We start from the raw sequence: 16,642 nt of genomic DNA, 5'->3' as shown, positions 1-16,642 counted from the left end.
CTACATTATCATAATTTCTATGTGTCTGAATGACAAAAGTCCTGGCCTACTATATTTTGTGTTGCCCCATGTGACTCATATACACCGTGTAAAACCACTGACAGTTGAAGCAAATAACAATGAACATCCTGATATAACGTTCTGCAGAGAAACCTTGTGTTCCATTCATGTAGATGTTACTTTGACATGTAAAACCCATCTTAGGGTTGTTGCAGAAACTCTCAATGCAAAGGTCAAAAAATGCTTAGGAACACGTAGAGAAACACAACAAAGTGCCCAAACATGTGGCATCCAAACTCTCCGATCACAAGCATTGAGACTTAGACAGACTTTGTTATTCCATCCATCCATCCATTCTCTATACACCGCTTTATCCTCACTAGGGTCGCGGGGGGTGCTGGAGCCAATCCCAGCTGACTCGGGCGAAGGCAGGGGACACCCTGGACAGGTCTCCAGTCTGTCGCAAGGCTACATATACAGACAAACAATCACACTCACATTCACACCTATGGGCAATTTAGAATAATCAATCAACCTCAGCATGTGTTTGGACTGTGGGAGGAAGCCGGAGTTCCCGGAGAAAACCCACGCATGCACAGGGAGAACATGCAAACTCCATGCAGAAAGATCCCAGGCCCAGGCCGGGATTTGAACTGGGGATCTTCTTGCTGCAAGACAAAAGTGCTAACCACTACGTCACTGTGCAGCCCGACTTTGTTATTCCCCAGAGGGAAATTCTGTTGTTACAGCAGCTGGGTATTCAACAACAAGGGGACAAACAACAAGACGACACAGAGTATTAGGGTCAGGTATAAATTGAAGGTAATATAAAATAAAATAAGATCAAATTAAATAGATTGAAATAAAATAAAATACAACATAATACAGAAAGAAAAATGTAACAAAATCTACAAGAATATACACGAGTGATGCAGAAATGTGCAAATGAGAATGTGCTTAGATGTGCAATGATGTAAATAGGTGCAGATCAGTTTACAGATGTAAAGAACAATATTTAGAATGTAAGGTGTCCATTATGTACAGGGGTTTAATTGGGCAGAATGACGGTCTTTTTGTGAACTTCCAGACATATTGAAGAGTTATATTGCTGTGGGGAGGAATTTGTGGGATGCACTGGAATAGGCCTGATCCATAGAGGTCCCACTCTACAATCCATAGCACTGAAAGGATCCAGCTGGCAACTTCCAGGACAACCTCAGAGGCTGATGCTGTTTTGGTGGCACATTTTCTCCTGACTAGATCCTTGATTGTGTTGTATGTACTCTCAGATGTACGTCGCTTTGGATAAAAGCGTCTGCTAAATGAAATTGCACAACTGTAGAATTGTACAAGTGGATGCTACATAATATGAGGCAAGTAGTTTTAATGTGGGTGATCTATGCACACACTGCAGCAACTCTGTGATGTACACAGAACAAACTGGATGACATTCATACAAAAAAGAACTAATCCCCTGAAAGAGAAGCATTCGAAAGTGTCTCACTCATGACATAACTCAACTGACTTGAACCTTCAGACACAAAAGGGTCATGTGCACATTTGCTGGTAAAGCAATGAATAATTCAAAGGTAAGAAATGTTATCAGGTTTCTTAAGAAAATCCTCAGAGCACATTATTAATCTGAAGTCGGTCAAACCAAACAAAAATACATGTTACAGAGCTTCCTGGTATTTTTATTTGCTAATTTAACGTTAATAACCGGTATCTTTCAAAGAGAAAAAACAACAGGAATAGCTGGTTGCATATCAAAATGGTAATCTGACTTTTGCCTCTAAAAAACCCTTCCAGTGAACATCTTTTTCTTTTATTCACCTTACTAACAAGTCCACATGGTGTTTTAATATGCTAGAAATCATGTCATGAGTGGAATAAGCAGTCAGCATCATTGCTAAAAATTTCTTCCATGACCATCTAAAAACATGGATTCAGACTTAGAGGGTTTTGTATGTAAAAAAACAAAAAACAAAAACACAAGTGACCAATCTCATCAGGTTGCATAGTTGAGCACTCAAGGGTATGAACGGATTACTTTCATGGAAAAAGAAAACCTCTCAATGTGTAACTGAGATATGCAGAGGTGATATTTTAAGAGTTTAATCAATGACTGGAGATTGGACAACAACACCATTTTAAGCAACCGATCTCTAGCGGCCATTTGTTATTTTTGACATTTTGTAGCCTGAATTTGTGAGTCTTGCAGTTTCTTTGCTTTCATTCCCTTTTCCTTTCTTTATATTACCCTAACTTCAACTTTAAATGTGTATAGTCTACAGACAGGTGACAAAAAACACAAAAAACAACAGAAAGGGTCTTCAGACTTTCTGCATCTTCTTTTAGAATATTACTGAAAATCTCAGCTTTTCTTGACTGGTTTAAATGCAGTTATTTAATTTTGTCCTTGAATATTTTACTTTGATCCTCATATTTTTTTTTTACTGTGTTGGTTTACTTGTCCTGGAATTCTCTCTGCACCATCAGGGTGATGTTTTGCTTTACCTCTGTGTGAAACTAACCAATACTCCAAATCATTCATTCCTTTTGGTATTTGTCTTTGAAATATTTCACAGGATGCAATGCAACACTGAATTTTATTTAACTTTATTTATTAAAATTCATTTATTATGATGTGTATGGCAGGGGTGTCAAACTCCGTTCCTGGAGGGCCACTATCCTGCATGTTTTAGATGTTTCCCTCTTCCAACACACCTGATTCAAATGATCAGCTTATCATCAAGCTCAGCAGAAGCCTGATAACGAGCCTGATCATTTGAATCAGGTGTGTTGGAAGAGGGAAACATCTAAAACATGCAGGACAGTGGCCCACCAGGAACGGATCTTGACACCCCTGATGTAAATGGACACATTATTGCAAGCACATGTGTGGGTGTGTATACTTTGTTGTGTGTTGTATAACCCAGTGGTTCTCAACCCTGCTCCTCAGGACCCCATGTCCTGCATGTTTTAGATGCTTCCCTGCTCCAACACACCTGATTCAAATGATCAGCTCGTTATCAGGCTTCTGCAGAGGCTTGATAACGAGCTGATCATTTGAATCAGGTGTGTTGGAGCAGGAAACATCTAAAACATGCAGGACATGGGGTCCTGAGGAGCAGGGTTGAGAACCACTGGTATAACCTACAAGCGTTTCTGATGAACTACCACAAGTAGAATTAGCATGTATTGAAATGAATTCATTTTTCATTCTTTGAACTGTGCTTTTAATGTATTTCTATACATCTTCTATATAAACAAAAATCATCTGTATATAATGTTCTCCACTGCTTTTTCTTATTTATTGTTGTACTGCCTTTATACTTTTTCCTTTGGAGCTAACGGGGAACTTTCCCCACTGTAGGATCAATAAAGTTCGTCTTATCTTATTTGGTGTTTTGTCTGCTTTGTTCTTTCGTGTCTGCTTCAAACTAAGTATTATCATAATTACATTAGTACATCAGTGGAATATCTGCCATCAGTGTTCTGCTGGGTTGAGCATATCATTTACACAAACGTCAACAGTCAGTGACCTCTCCTGTCCTGTGGATGGGTCACTGTCAGGACAACTTAGTATTGATTTACAGCGACCCTTTCCTCTGAGGGCACAAGTGGAGCCAAACTATGCCAACAAATTGCCACAACAGAGACGCTGGACCTCCTCATTTTAGGTTCAAAAGTTAAAGTTTTCATCTCAATTTGTCACCCATTTGTAGTTGTTCTTCTTGTGCTTGTTTGGCTCCTCGGTCAGCTGTAGCGTCCACAGGGTGTTTTGACATTGTCAGTTACAAAATTAAGGTGCAGTGCAGGCCAGACATTCTGTACATGGCTCCTAATTTTACCGGCCAATGAGCAGGAAGGCGACGGGACGACACCCTCCTCTTCCCCGGTGTCGTGCGTCCATGCCTGAGCGCCATGTTGAGTGTGGAAACGCGCAAGAAAAGTCCCTTTGCAGACACGCAGCAGCTTCAATCTGAGTTATACACGTAGCACAGCAAGCTCCTCAAACATCCCCAACAGGAAAACGCCGCAATATATTTATCTCACGAAACTGTTTTCCATCTGAGAAAAGTTAGTTGTGTAACGTGCGTGTATTGCGTAACGCCTGCGCCATGCATCTCCTCAGTGCGCTTTGCCTCACCTGTCATGGCGGACGGGCGCACCCACATTTGGCGTTACGTATTTCTGTGACGTATGCTCGGCAGAGTTATTACTTAAGCAACTTTAACAGCTCGAGTCATCAACGAGGAGTGATCGGATCATCAGATAAACCCAACGAGAGAACAAAAGGTACCGAACAGATGAATGTTGACATTGTGCTGTGGATAAACTCATGTTGGTCTAACTGGCATGCAGTGCTCTAAAAACTATTCACAGGAACGCATGTTAGGGTGTTCTGACTCTTGTGAAATGTTTTAAACAGGCCGCAATTCGGTAAAACATTTCATATATTAAATGCAAACACCTATCTTGCCACACACTGAGTGATAATAATGCCTAAATCTATCCAAAAGGTGTGTTTACTACCCTGCTAAGACACTGTACATGAGATATGTGGCAGTGGCCTTTGTGCCTGAAGTGTGTTTATACCCGATTAATTGATGTTTAAAGTGACTCACATTTCAATTTGTTTTTAATTTTCTTTTCTCTTTATGTTCAGTAAACTCATGGCTCTCAGAAGCGCTGTTACACGTCTCCTCTCCAACAGCCAGAAATGTGCTGCAGTCACTGTTTCCAGAGCTCAGGGAACAGCTGCTACAGTGGTAAAAGGTGCACCTGAAATTATTAATCCATTCAATATGTACAAAGAAGTGACAAGATAAAGTTTGGCCTCACACTGCTAATGAGCTGGGATGTAGCAGATGGCATATTTACATGAAAACGAACCTATACATGCGATGAAAACAGTAGTAAATTTTGTATTTTTGTCTTAAATGATATTTAATCTACCTTTTACTTTGTGTCCTTCAGATGCTGAAGAAGTCAAAAAGCCAGCAAAGACGCGTAAGTGGAGTTTTAATGAGGTCTTCACGTGTGGTGTTCCTGCATGTGACAGTGACATAACCATAGTGTATATGTGTGTGTGTACATATGATCTGACCCTCAGCCAAGGTGGCATTCAACTGGCGGGACGCTCTGGATCTGGAGGGTCAGCTGACAGAGGAAGAGATCATGATCCGGGACTCGTTCCGCGACTACTGCCAGGAAAAGCTCATGCCCCGCATCCTCATGGCCAACAGACACGAACGTGAGCTAAACAGGATTATTCAAAAAGAAAAAATGAAAAGAAAACTATTCCCATAACACAAAATAAATCACTGTGAGGTTTTGCCTTTTTTTAGTCAGACTGTGATTTGAAGCCATTTAAAAAGTTGCTGCTGAATGTTTGATTGTAATTTTTTTGTTTTTCCAACATGCAGATTTCCACCGTGAGATCGTGTCAGAGATGGGAGAGTTGGGCGTCTTAGGTCCAACTATTAAAGGTGCAAAAACAAAACAATATCATCATTTTTTCAAGTTTTAGTCCCACCCTATAGTGGACTGATTCCAGTACACAACATGTGTGTTCTTTCACATTAGATTCAGATGTTTTTCTGCAAGATTTCTCAAAAATGTCCTGCTCTTTTGTTAGTAGAAATCCACTCTGCTTTCTGTCCGTGCTGCAGGTTACGGCTGTGCAGGTACGAGCTACGTGGCATACGGTTTGATTGCCAGGGAGGTTGAGAGAGTGGACAGTGGTTATCGTTCCGTCATGAGCGTCCAGTCCTCGCTGGTCATGCACCCGATTAATGCTTACGGCACAGAAGCCCAGAAGGAGAAGTACCTGCCTCGGCTTGGTTAGTGTGACACTTTTTGCAGTTGTAATGTGACATTTCAGACAGAAAAGGAAAGGCTCAGGATACCTGTATTGGAATCCATGTTGTTCCTTGTGTGTGTTCTCAGCTCGTGGAGAAATCCTGGGCTGCTTTGGATTGACAGAACCAAACCACGGCAGTGACCCCAGCAGTATGGAGACGAGGGCCAAGTACAACCCATCCAGTGGTACCTTCTCCATCAGTGGAGCAAAGACCTGGTGAGTAGTCGGGATGTAACCTCCAGGTCGACTGGTGGCTCGATGTGCTCTCATGTCACCAACTTCTCATTATTCGAACAGTTGCCAGATTCATAGTGAGAACAGCGCTTCATCAGTAATCCTCCAGACAAAAGTCATTATTTTTGACAGCGGACAGAACAGACGACCCGTGAAGACACAGTGAAGTGTGAAGACAGTCATTTTTCACAACTTCTGAATCATCCAACTTAATGATGACTTATTTAACATTTACTGAAGTCAATTTCAGACTAACTGACACCATGTCTGGGCTGCATTTTATTTGAACGGATCCCAAACAACACAATTGAAAACTATGAACAGGGTACAAGCTGGCATGTAATGGTGGAGTTTGGAGACAAATCTGTCTGTGCTGTATTCATCTTCATTTCTTTTGTTTGCATATTTCCATTTTCAGATACCGTATGAGTGTGTGCAAACTTGTATTGGTCTGCTCAGGGTCTTTTAAGTACCATTGTAATATAAAATAATAGGTTATAATGATTCAATATGCTTTAAAGGTTAGCTTTTATGTTTATTTCTGGTGTATTTAGGCTAATATGGACAACAGGTAGAGAATTCAGTGCACTTTGGCCGATTTACTTCATCTACAATTTGCACATTTTCCCCCTTGCAACCTTTTGATTGGTTGAAAAGTAGACACAATTTCATTCAGCCAAAGCTTTTCAGGTTGACTGTAGTACTAGTAAGTAGAGAGACACATACCAGCAGCTTTGTCTTTCCTGATAAAATGTTTTCTCAAAACTATCTAGCTCAAAATGAGACAAACACAAGATGGTCAACACAGCACTAGAAAAGGATTTCCACAGTAGATGAAAACTTAAAGCACTGAGGACACCAAGAAAACGTTGATGGTAACAAAATAACAGCAAATTAGTACTGCAAAATACTATAAATAAATACTATCCTATAGCTATAAAAGTATTATCTTACTTACGTTATGTTACGTTAATCCTCTTCACTCCTAATGGAGCACAGGGCCTCAACAGTAGCTCTCCACTTCCCCCAGTCTCTGGCTTTCCTCTTGGCTTCCTCCCAAGACAGGCCGATGGTCTTCAGCTCATCGATGACGGATCGTCTCCATGTCTACTTTGGGCGCCCACGCTTCCTCTTGCCTTGAGGGTTCCATTCAAGTGCCTGCCTGGTGACGTTTGCAGGTTCCTTCCTCAGCGTGTGGCCGACCCATCGCCACTTTCTCCTCCTGATCTGGACAGCCATAGGCTCTTGGTTGGCCCTAGTCCACAGGTCGGTGTTTGACACTCTGTCGAACCACTTAACGTTGAGGATCTGACGGAGACACTTGTTGATGAAGGTCTGGATCTTTTTGGAGCTTCTGTTGATGACCCCCCACATTTCAGGGCCATACATGAGGACAGATTTGACGTTTGAACTGAAGATGCGGAGTTTGGTGCGGGTTGAGATAGCGGTGGCCTTCCACACTGGTCGAAGGATGGCAAAGGCCTGGCACGCTTTCTTGATTCTGGCCGAGATGTCCTCGTCTGTACCTCCTGTCTGGCTGATTTTGCTGCCCAGGTAAACAAACTCCTGCACATCTTCCGTTCCCACTCCTTCGATGGTGATAGGGGCCTCCTGCCTGTTGTTTGTCCTGAGTACCTTTATCTTTTCTTGGCTGATCCTCAGTCCGACACGCTGCGAGATTTCTCTATTATCTTACATAGTTGTGCAAAAGAAGGGAGAAAATTCAGTCTGTCCTTCACATTTTGGGCTGGGAGACAGTTTATTCACTGTTCCCTTTCACATGGAATTTGTTATTTAATTCAGTTTTAGTAATGTAGCACCAATCCACAGTTTTGGTAATCACCTGAGACTTAACATAGTAAAGTTAAGATCTGATACTGTTACATTTTAGATCTAGAATCCAATGTTAATGAAGACTAATAATATCTAAAAGTTGCAATGGCTCACAGAAGCTGACATGGGCTGCTTCTCTCTTTTGGGTGAAATCAACTGAATTCTTCTTTGTTTCTGACTGTTCTCGCTCTGCCAGGATCACAAATTCCCCCGTGGCAGACATCGCCGTCGTCTGGGCCAGGTGTGAAGATGGCAGAGTGCGAGGTTTTATCTTGGAGCGTGGAATGAAGGGTTTCACCACCCCAAAGATTGAGGGCAAGTTCTCACTGAGGGCGTCCGCCACTGGTATGATCCTGATGGACGAAGTGGAAGTTCCAGAGGAGAACCTGCTGCCCAACGTCTCTGGTCTTGGTGTAAGTGGCTCCTCTCTTAGCTCAAGTTCAGCTCCAACAAATGAAAGTAGCTTTAATACAGCAACATTAATGCTAATACGCTAAAGACACACGGTACATTTATAGATTGCGCTGTCAAAGTCTATCAGGACCGTTCTGCTGAGTGACAAGTTGCATTAAATATGCATAAAGTCAGTAAAGTCTTTTAAATCCCTTATTATCCCCCGCCTCCACGAAGTGGAAAAGGGGGATACAGGTTTGGCCTCCGTCCGTCCGTCCGTCCGAGATGAAGGGGATAGCTTTTCTCAGAAACTATTACAGCTAGGATTACGAAATTTAGTGTGTAGCTTCACACCATGGACACCTTGATCAAGTTCAAAAATGACACCTGTGCGACAATATTTAACAGAGTTATGGCCCTTGCTCACTATTTTGGATATAGACTCATAGACATCACATGTGGCGGGGGATATTGATGACCATGTCGTCTTGTTTTTTATTATATATTTTTACCGTTCCTATCCTACATCCTAAAGGTATTTTTATAGGTCTTTTATCTATTCTATCTTTCCTACCATGCATTGGTTTTTACATAAATCTGTTTTCTTCCTTGCCTTTAAGCTTGATGCTTCTTTTGCTGCCAGTGTGAAGCACAATGTATGTAGCATGTATCCTGAGAAGTACTATATAAATACAGTTTATTATTATCATATTATTATTAATACTATTATACATTTCAGATTAAAACAATTTCTTTCCCACAGCCAAAAATATTGTTTTTGACATTCGTATCTCTACTATGAAAGGCACAAATATGTAAAAGGTTATGGAGGAGACATGCATGGGAATTTGGATGAAGAGGAAGCAGACTTTGAAATATGCTGGTGAACTATGAACAGAAAAGATTCCTTTGTCAGTATTACATCATGTTTCTCACTGCATTATGAAGAAATGCTTACTGAGGCAACTTATCTGTCAGTTCTGGATTATGGTGACATTCTATACATGCATGCATCAGCAGCAGCAACATTGAAGCCCTTGAATGCTCTTTATCACTCTGCATTAGAATTTATTCCAATACAGAGGTCGGGTGGTCTTTACTCTCTGGGTTTGATTTATTTATAAGGCCCTTACTGTTTTTTTTTTGTTTTTTTTTAACGTCCCTAGATTACCACTATCTTTTAATGTGACTCTTATCATACATCAAACAACACATCAAACGACTGGATTATCCTGCAGGTGCCAGCTGTTTTTACTGAGCTTGAAAAATCAGGTTTCACTCGCTGAGCTTCTGCAACCTGGAATAACCAGCAGAACAAATTAAAGTTCGACTTGTTTTTGTCCTTAGGGCAACTCAGCTTTTTAATTATATCTTATTTTGCTTCCAACTGTTCTTGTTTTGTCACTGTTATGCAAGTTTCTTATTTGTGTGCCTACATTGGTTGATTTCTTCCTCAGATACATTTTAAATGAGGCTTTCATAACTTAATATAATGCAAATTTAAATAAAGGCTGAATGAGTGAATAAATATAAAGTTCCTTTCATTGTGACCAGGGTCCCTTTGGCTGTCTGAACAATGCCCGGTATGGCATTGCCTGGGGAGCTTTGGGAGCTGCTGAATTCTGCTTCCACGCTGCCCGACAGTACACTCTGGACAGGTACATGACAACTTATCTACAGTGTGTGACCTTTGCAGACATAGGAACATAAAAATGCAATGAAAGAAGTGTGAACTTTACCATTTTTTCTCCTCACCGTTGTTTATTTTTTCTTTCTTTTGCCTCTTTATCATCCAATCAGAATCCAGTTTGGTGTCCCACTGGCCAGGAACCAGCTGATGCAGAAGAAGATGGCTGACATGCTGACAGAGATCACCATTGGGCTGCAGTCATGTCTGGCACTGGGAAGACTTATAGATGAGAAGAAGTGAGGATATTTCTTTCATGCTGCTCTCTTTGTTCGGTCGTTCTGCTGCAGAAACGGCGACAGCCTTGCTTTAATGGGTGTGTTTTCATCGTAACAGAGCAGCACCAGAGATGATCTCTATGCTGAAGAGGAATAGCTGTGGGAAGGCCCTGGACATCGCCAGACAAGCCAGAGACATGCTGGGAGGAAACGGCATCGCAGACGAGTACCACATCATCCGTCACGTCATGAACCTGGAGGCTGTCAACACATATGAGGGTAAGCAAAAGTATAAACAAGGGACAGTATTGTAATTTTAAAACAAAGAAAGAAAGCGGTCAAACTTTAGGTGCAGTAATATGTTTTCACCACGAGAGGGCAGTAATGTACTTATTCTTCACATAGACTCTAATATTGCCTATTTTTCACCCATTTTTAATCAGATTTAATCATATTTTGTGATGCAGAAATCAGTCAGTTATTGTAAAATACTGAAAATGTCCTTTATTGTAGCTACAACAGTTTTTGAAAATATCGCATCACTTTCAGGGCGATGCAATGATAAATTTAAGTATCTTTACATGTGAAAAGGTTTGTTTATGTTGTTTTATTTAGTTTGTATTTTTCTTCATAGGAACTCATGACATTCATGCCTTGATCCTGGGCAGAGCCATCACTGGACTGCAGTCTTTCACTGTTGAAAAGTAAACGACTCCCATCACCTTGAACGTCTTGATGTGGAATACCGTGTGCTACCGATTCATGTAAAAATTACATGTTTAGAGACTTGAGGTCAGTTAAAGATCTGCACACTTTTAGGCTCCAAATGAGTGATTAAATTATATTTTAAAGCTCTCTTATTAAAGGCCTTTAAAGTGCATCTGTTTTTTGTCTTGCACCTTTACACTTCTTCGTTTGTAGTGTGCACATTTTGGAGACTATTGAGGGTTTATTCGGCTAACATGCATGTTGGCGTAACTTACAAACGCTTCATCACATTTATAGTTTCAAACTACTATGGAAAGCTGTCTATTACTACCTCTGTTTGTTATCTTTAGTAATATGTAAGGTCAGTCTGACAATCCATTGGGTCCAGCTGAGATATGATATTTGTGTTGCTGAAATGCTAAAACTGTACATTTGGCCACAACTTTTATTGTGTAAAAGTTGTGGCATATCTTGTGATGAGTCAATATGTAAATATATGGCATCGAATGAGTGGGAACATGTGTGGCTGAAATACTGTATGTGGAGACCCCTTCATACCTTGTACACAATTTAAGTCCTATTAAGATTATTCATGGTCAATATCAGTTTGAAGAATCCTATATTGTTGCTGAAGCATCTAAGGTAAATATGAATATATAAATACATCACTATAAAGACCATAACACAAAAAGAAAGAAAAATGTTAACCCCAGATTCAAACAATTCAGTTTATTTGTTCTTGTTCGTTGTAAGTTTATTTACTGACTCAACAGATGCTGAAACTGAACATAAATAAAAAATGGATTTCAGCTCTTGTTTTTGCTTTCTTTGTGTGAAACTGAGTTTTAACCTCAACTACTGTTCTAAAAACAGAGTCAACTGCGTATTTTTGAAGAACAGGAACAAACCTGAAAGCAAAACAAAACCAATACCAGCAGGTGCACAGATAGCATCAGTTACTCTGAATTATCAATATAATAATGAACAAATTAGCATTTATAGTAACTTATTAACCAGTTCAGAGTAACGTTAATGTCAGATAATCACTAGTTTTTCACGGTTCTTTCTGGGTGATTGCCAGACCCTCTCTCAGACATGCCAGGGCCCGATTGGCTTCCAGCAGCTCATTGTTGAGCTTCGTGCAGCTCTCCAGCACCTCTGAAAGCTCCTGCAGCTTCACCTGCATCTCATCACTGTTCTCCTCATAGACTGTGTACATGTGTCCCTTCATCTGCTGGCACATCTCCCTCACCTGACAGGCAAATAATCAGATCATCAGCCAGATCAGAAACTGTTTCAGTGCAGAATACACAATAACAGAGCAAATGCTTCAATCTACATTCAACTTACTACTTTAAGTCATTAAAAGAAATCACTTTTGGCTTATTCCACTTCAAATCATCAGGGACCTTCTGCTTGACTATCTCTGATTTGGTTGAAACACTGCATTTATCATAAGCTAACAATATTAAAATGGTATTTGCGACATTCTGACTAATATATAAGCCCGTCAATCAACTTTAAGCACGTCTTTTTCACACACTGAATGTGTAGATGACAATGTCTAAGGTATCATTAAAGATAAAACTGAAAATTTTACGGTTATTTTTCATCATACCATTGATTCAGAGTCTGCAATATAGGACAAGTAGATCTTTTTTTATATATTATAGGTGTGGTAAAATATATTTTAAAAAATGAAGCAGTCATGAAAAGTTTCATAAACCAAAAAAAATAATGCAAAAATCAATTAGTGATAATTTCTGATTCTTATGTATCTGTATGTCACATCAAAACAAATCAAAACACAGAATACATTTAATATGAAATCAAATAATTGAAATTATTGATTTCTATGAAAAGAAAGTCATCGGTGTCTAACGTTCATAACTAATCGTGCAGGTATAACAAGTTGGACCACAGAAACAAACACATTACTAGTTACTAGCTTGCTTAATCGAAGTAGAACAGTTATGGTTGTCGAAGCAACCTTAATCTTTAATTATTCCTGAGTTATTGTCCGTCAAATATAGACTCGTGTAAATGCACAAAAAATGTGCAACTTTTAAAAGGTTTTATCTTGTAAACTATTTCATAGATCAAGCTAAAATTCCACTTATTTCTTTATAAATATCCATGTTTTATGACAAAAAATTTTCTGACAAATGAGAGATAGTTGAACAGGAATTATAAAAATGTGGCGAACTGATACGGCATGACCCCATAACAACTCAAACCAGATGCATGAAATAAGTTTTGTACCTTCTCCAACAACTTCTCCTCAAAGCTGTCCATCACCTTCTGGTCACTGGTGCGGCTGTGGTTGATCTTCTCGACCATCTTCTGTGCTCTTCTGCTGATGTCTTCTATGATTGAGCTACAACAGATGCTGGTGTACATACGTTTAAATGAGAACATGTAGTTTTATTGCCTGAGGAACAGTAGAGTCTCTCTTTAGTAATAGTGATTCTGTACCTGCTATACTGCTCTGGACTGTCAGTCATGCTTAAGCTTGAGGATATCCCTCTTGATGAATCCATCGCTGTGTCTTCTCTCTGTATGGACAAGTTAACAAAGAAACTACTTGGCATACTTCCTTCATCACCATTTGCACAATAGCTGACAGAAACATTGAGTTTTCCATGTATAATTTTGTAGCGTCTAAGGTTTTTAAGAAGTCAGAGAATTTATTATATAATATAATCTGATAAAATAATGTAATGTCTTAACCTTGATATTTAATCCAGGTAAGCAGTCTGGTAAATTTGTATTATATAAAATTGTGTAGGGCTTTAACAGTAATAGTTACTCAGGTGAAGTCATATAATAAATAACAGCAAACTATTAACATTTAAAATGGTTTGCTAAACTCACAATGTCAGTCTTAGTTATCTACTGGAAAGCATTCTGGCTGAGAACAGCTGTTGATTTAAATATGTTATCTAAAGATCATGGCGTTGAATATACATTATATGTTTTGCTATGGTTGAGTAAACATCTTATTATTGAAGAATGCTTTATCTTTTTATGCTTTAGCATTTACTGAACAAAATTTTTAATGCTTACTTCCTTCTGTACAACCATTTAGTACTGTGCTCATACAAATTAACATCTTGTTCTCACAAAATCAAAAGTGCTTTATCTTGTTATTTCAACAGTATTACCATCTGTGAATCTTCATGCCCTTTCTTGGGAGTGGACTGGGAGGTGGATGGAAGGTCCTCAAAGAAAAACTCCATTCTGGTCTGTTTGCCTCTGCAGGGAAGAATCTAAGTTCAACAAAAAAAGTCACACTTGTTAAAAAAAATACATTAAAACTGTGTGACATTTGGAAAATAAATCAGCAAGTTAGTCGGTTCCTTAGGTACAATGAACCAAGCTAAAGATATTTTAGCTTGAGCCAACCACTCTGATTTATGCAGCATAACATTTATTTTACATGTTGCAAAACAAAACTTAATGTAGTTACGTAGTATGAAGGGTGTTACAAATAAAACGCAATACTATGACTTTCCAAAAATAAATGTATTCATACAGCTATTAAGAATGCATTGCTGGATAAATATGGCTAACTCTGAAATGCTAACGTGCAGCATCATGCTAGCTATAGCTCTTGTTTTGTGGTTTTCCTATTATTATTAATTATACAAGCTGAAATCTTTCTTACCCATTTAATAATTGCAAACAAACTGCTAAACAAATAACTATTTAAAAAAAATGCATTTTTGTAGTTATTGGTCAAGCATTTCCAGAAACACGTAGCTAAATCTGTACTAGCTAGATAACGGCTAACAAGCTAAATCATGCTAGGTATAGCTGTACTGTTGGTTTTTGTATTATTAATGACTAAACAAGATAAATTCTGCACATTACTTTGTCAAAATCACACGTAGTTAATAATTATATTTCTATTTATATGCAAAATGAGGAGAGGGTCTTACATGTGTAGTGCCACAATGTAAAAGTACACTATAAGTAAATGCAGCCTCTTATAGTCACTGTTATTCTTGTTGTATGCTAGTTTGAAAATGATTTTGGGCCTGGGATCTTTCTGCATTAGGGTGGTCCTACATTTCAAATTAATATTTTTTCAGCTCCAACCCCCTAAAATAGTTGGAATAGCTGAAAAAACTCTCCTGGTAATTTTTTTTCCCCATTTCCAACAACATTTACCCCTCCTCAATGAGACTGAAATTTGGCCTAATCTCGTCAGGATCGCTGACAACAGGGCAATAACATATCAAACTGTGCTGAAGTTTAAAATACCTCTGTCAGCTCAAATTGAAGGGCTGAAAGATTTCCCTTTGGGGATTCTTGGTATTAGCTCTCAACTCATCAATTCACCCTTTACTGACTGTCCTCTCAGGAGCAAAGAGTTGCGGCACTAGTGTATTTTTGCATTTTTCAGGCTGACTGGCTGAGTTGTAATTTCTAAGTCATGGCTGCAGCATGCACTACAGTGGCGTAGTGGTTAGCACTTTCGCCTTGCAACAAGAAGATCCCCTGAAGATGGATGGATGGATGGATAGTTTAATTTGACTGTTCAGGCTGATATATAATAAAATATAACATTTACAGCTTAAATGTAGCAATGAATTAAAACACAGAATTACTTATATATACCTATACTTATGTATATATACATGGCTCAATGCATTGATCAGCCGTATGACTGGCTGATTAAGTATTTGTACAGGCAACTGCACAGGTGTGTCTCATAAAGTGGCTGATGAGTGTATAGGGCCTTTCAGATGGGTGGCTGAGTCTCAGGTGGCAGCAGGAGTTAATCCAAAGGAGGAGAGCCGAGTCTGGGTTGCCTCCTCCATAGGACCTGTCAATCATTCCAGACCGGACTGTCAATAAAGTAGCCCCGCCTCCTGGCTTCGCAAAACTTTAACGCGCTATAAAAAAATCAATATTGATTTATTTTGAGATCGGCCACCTGATCTCTCATTTTGACCATGAAAACTAATATATATATATATATATATATATACAGTCTATGCACCATACTCTGTTTGGCTCCACACTTGCTGATGACCACTTCCGGTCTCTGAAAACTGAAAAACGTACCTTTTTTCGTTTCTGCCTCTTAGTGATTTTATTTTTCTTGTTATTGTTAATATAAAATGAAAATCAAAGCATTTTTAAAATTTCATTAGCAAGTTATGTTGTGAATAACAATCTTACAGAAATTATTCATTATTTGTGAGCATTAGATATCTGTGAACACCAATTTTCTTGATATTTGACATTGCTTAAAAGGACATTGTGACGTTGTAAAGAATAGTGTGGAGATTAGCCCTTTAACTGATGTTCTCATATTCGTGAAATTTAAGTTGTGATGGAACTGTTTCCTTGCAGAGGAAAAAGAGATGAGAGTGTTACTGAAAAGTGCAACACCTTTTTTTTATATATTTTAAATTTAATATTTTTATGTCTTCTTTTATTTCATTTTAAGGTTTGGATATCTTTGAACACTTATTTGAACAGAATATAGATTCTGATATTGTTGTAAAGAATAATGTTGGAGATGTGCACTCATGTTGGAATAAATCCTCATTGTGAAGCAGCCCTTAATTGCACTGAATTGGAAATATTTTAGAAAAACACACTGAATTACAAGACAAGGCTAGAATGATTTTAATAGTAATAGGTCGTGATCTAAAGTGGGCCGGTCTGAGGCATGAAAGTCCAGGG

General features: G+C 38.9%; 2 protein-coding genes across 2 annotated transcripts; one reads left to right on the top strand and one right to left on the bottom strand.

Annotated features, from left to right (window-relative positions):
• Positions 1-4,168: 4,168 nt before the first annotated feature.
• On the top strand, positions 4,169-11,751 carry gcdha (glutaryl-CoA dehydrogenase a). The gene is made up of 12 exons (XM_022205184.2): positions 4,169-4,302; positions 4,673-4,782; positions 4,984-5,016; positions 5,120-5,260; positions 5,433-5,495; positions 5,679-5,849; positions 5,956-6,085; positions 8,133-8,349; positions 9,884-9,987; positions 10,130-10,255; positions 10,353-10,513; positions 10,869-11,751. The coding sequence occupies exons 2-12, from the start codon at positions 4,680-4,682 to the stop codon at positions 10,940-10,942; spliced, it is 1,323 nt and encodes a 440-aa protein (XP_022060876.2). The 5' UTR covers positions 4,169-4,302; positions 4,673-4,679; the 3' UTR covers positions 10,943-11,751.
• A 50-nt stretch (positions 11,752-11,801) lies between these two features.
• On the bottom strand, positions 11,802-13,491 carry syce2 (synaptonemal complex central element protein 2). Its single transcript, XM_051945901.1, has 3 exons — positions 13,418-13,491; positions 13,205-13,331; positions 11,802-12,194 (listed from the first exon to the last, which is right to left on the bottom strand). The coding sequence occupies exons 1-3, from the start codon at positions 13,480-13,482 to the stop codon at positions 11,997-11,999; spliced, it is 390 nt and encodes a 129-aa protein (XP_051801861.1). The 5' UTR covers positions 13,483-13,491; the 3' UTR covers positions 11,802-11,996.
• Positions 13,492-16,642: the final 3,151 nt, after the last annotated feature.

This window comes from Acanthochromis polyacanthus, chromosome 3 (genome assembly GCF_021347895.1).
Source record: "Acanthochromis polyacanthus isolate Apoly-LR-REF ecotype Palm Island chromosome 3, KAUST_Apoly_ChrSc, whole genome shotgun sequence".
Lineage (NCBI taxonomy): Eukaryota > Metazoa > Chordata > Actinopteri > Pomacentridae > Acanthochromis > Acanthochromis polyacanthus.
The sequence above is the reverse complement of the archived record's forward strand: the minus strand, read 5'-3'. Positions and strand labels throughout refer to the sequence as shown.

Bases quoted from the DNA above. Each gene is read 5' to 3' on its own strand.
- syce2 (XM_051945901.1), bottom strand. From the start codon at position 13,482: ATGGATTCATCAAGAGGGATATCCTCAAGCTTAAGCATGACTGACAGT. The intron at 13,332-13,417 runs GTACAGAATCAC...TATGTACACCAG, and splicing joins AGTCCAGAGCAGTATAGCAG to CATCTGTTGTAGCTCAATCA. The intron at 12,195-13,204 runs GTACAAAACTTA...TTTGCCTGTCAG, and splicing joins AGGAGAAGTTGTTGGAGAAG to GTGAGGGAGATGTGCCAGCA.
- gcdha (XM_022205184.2), top strand. From the start codon at position 4,680: ATGGCTCTCAGAAGCGCTGTTACACGTCTCCTCTCCAACAGCCAGAAA. The intron at 4,783-4,983 runs GTGCACCTGAAA...TGTGTCCTTCAG, and splicing joins AGCTGCTACAGTGGTAAAAG to ATGCTGAAGAAGTCAAAAAG. The intron at 9,988-10,129 runs GTACATGACAAC...TCATCCAATCAG, and splicing joins CGACAGTACACTCTGGACAG to AATCCAGTTTGGTGTCCCAC.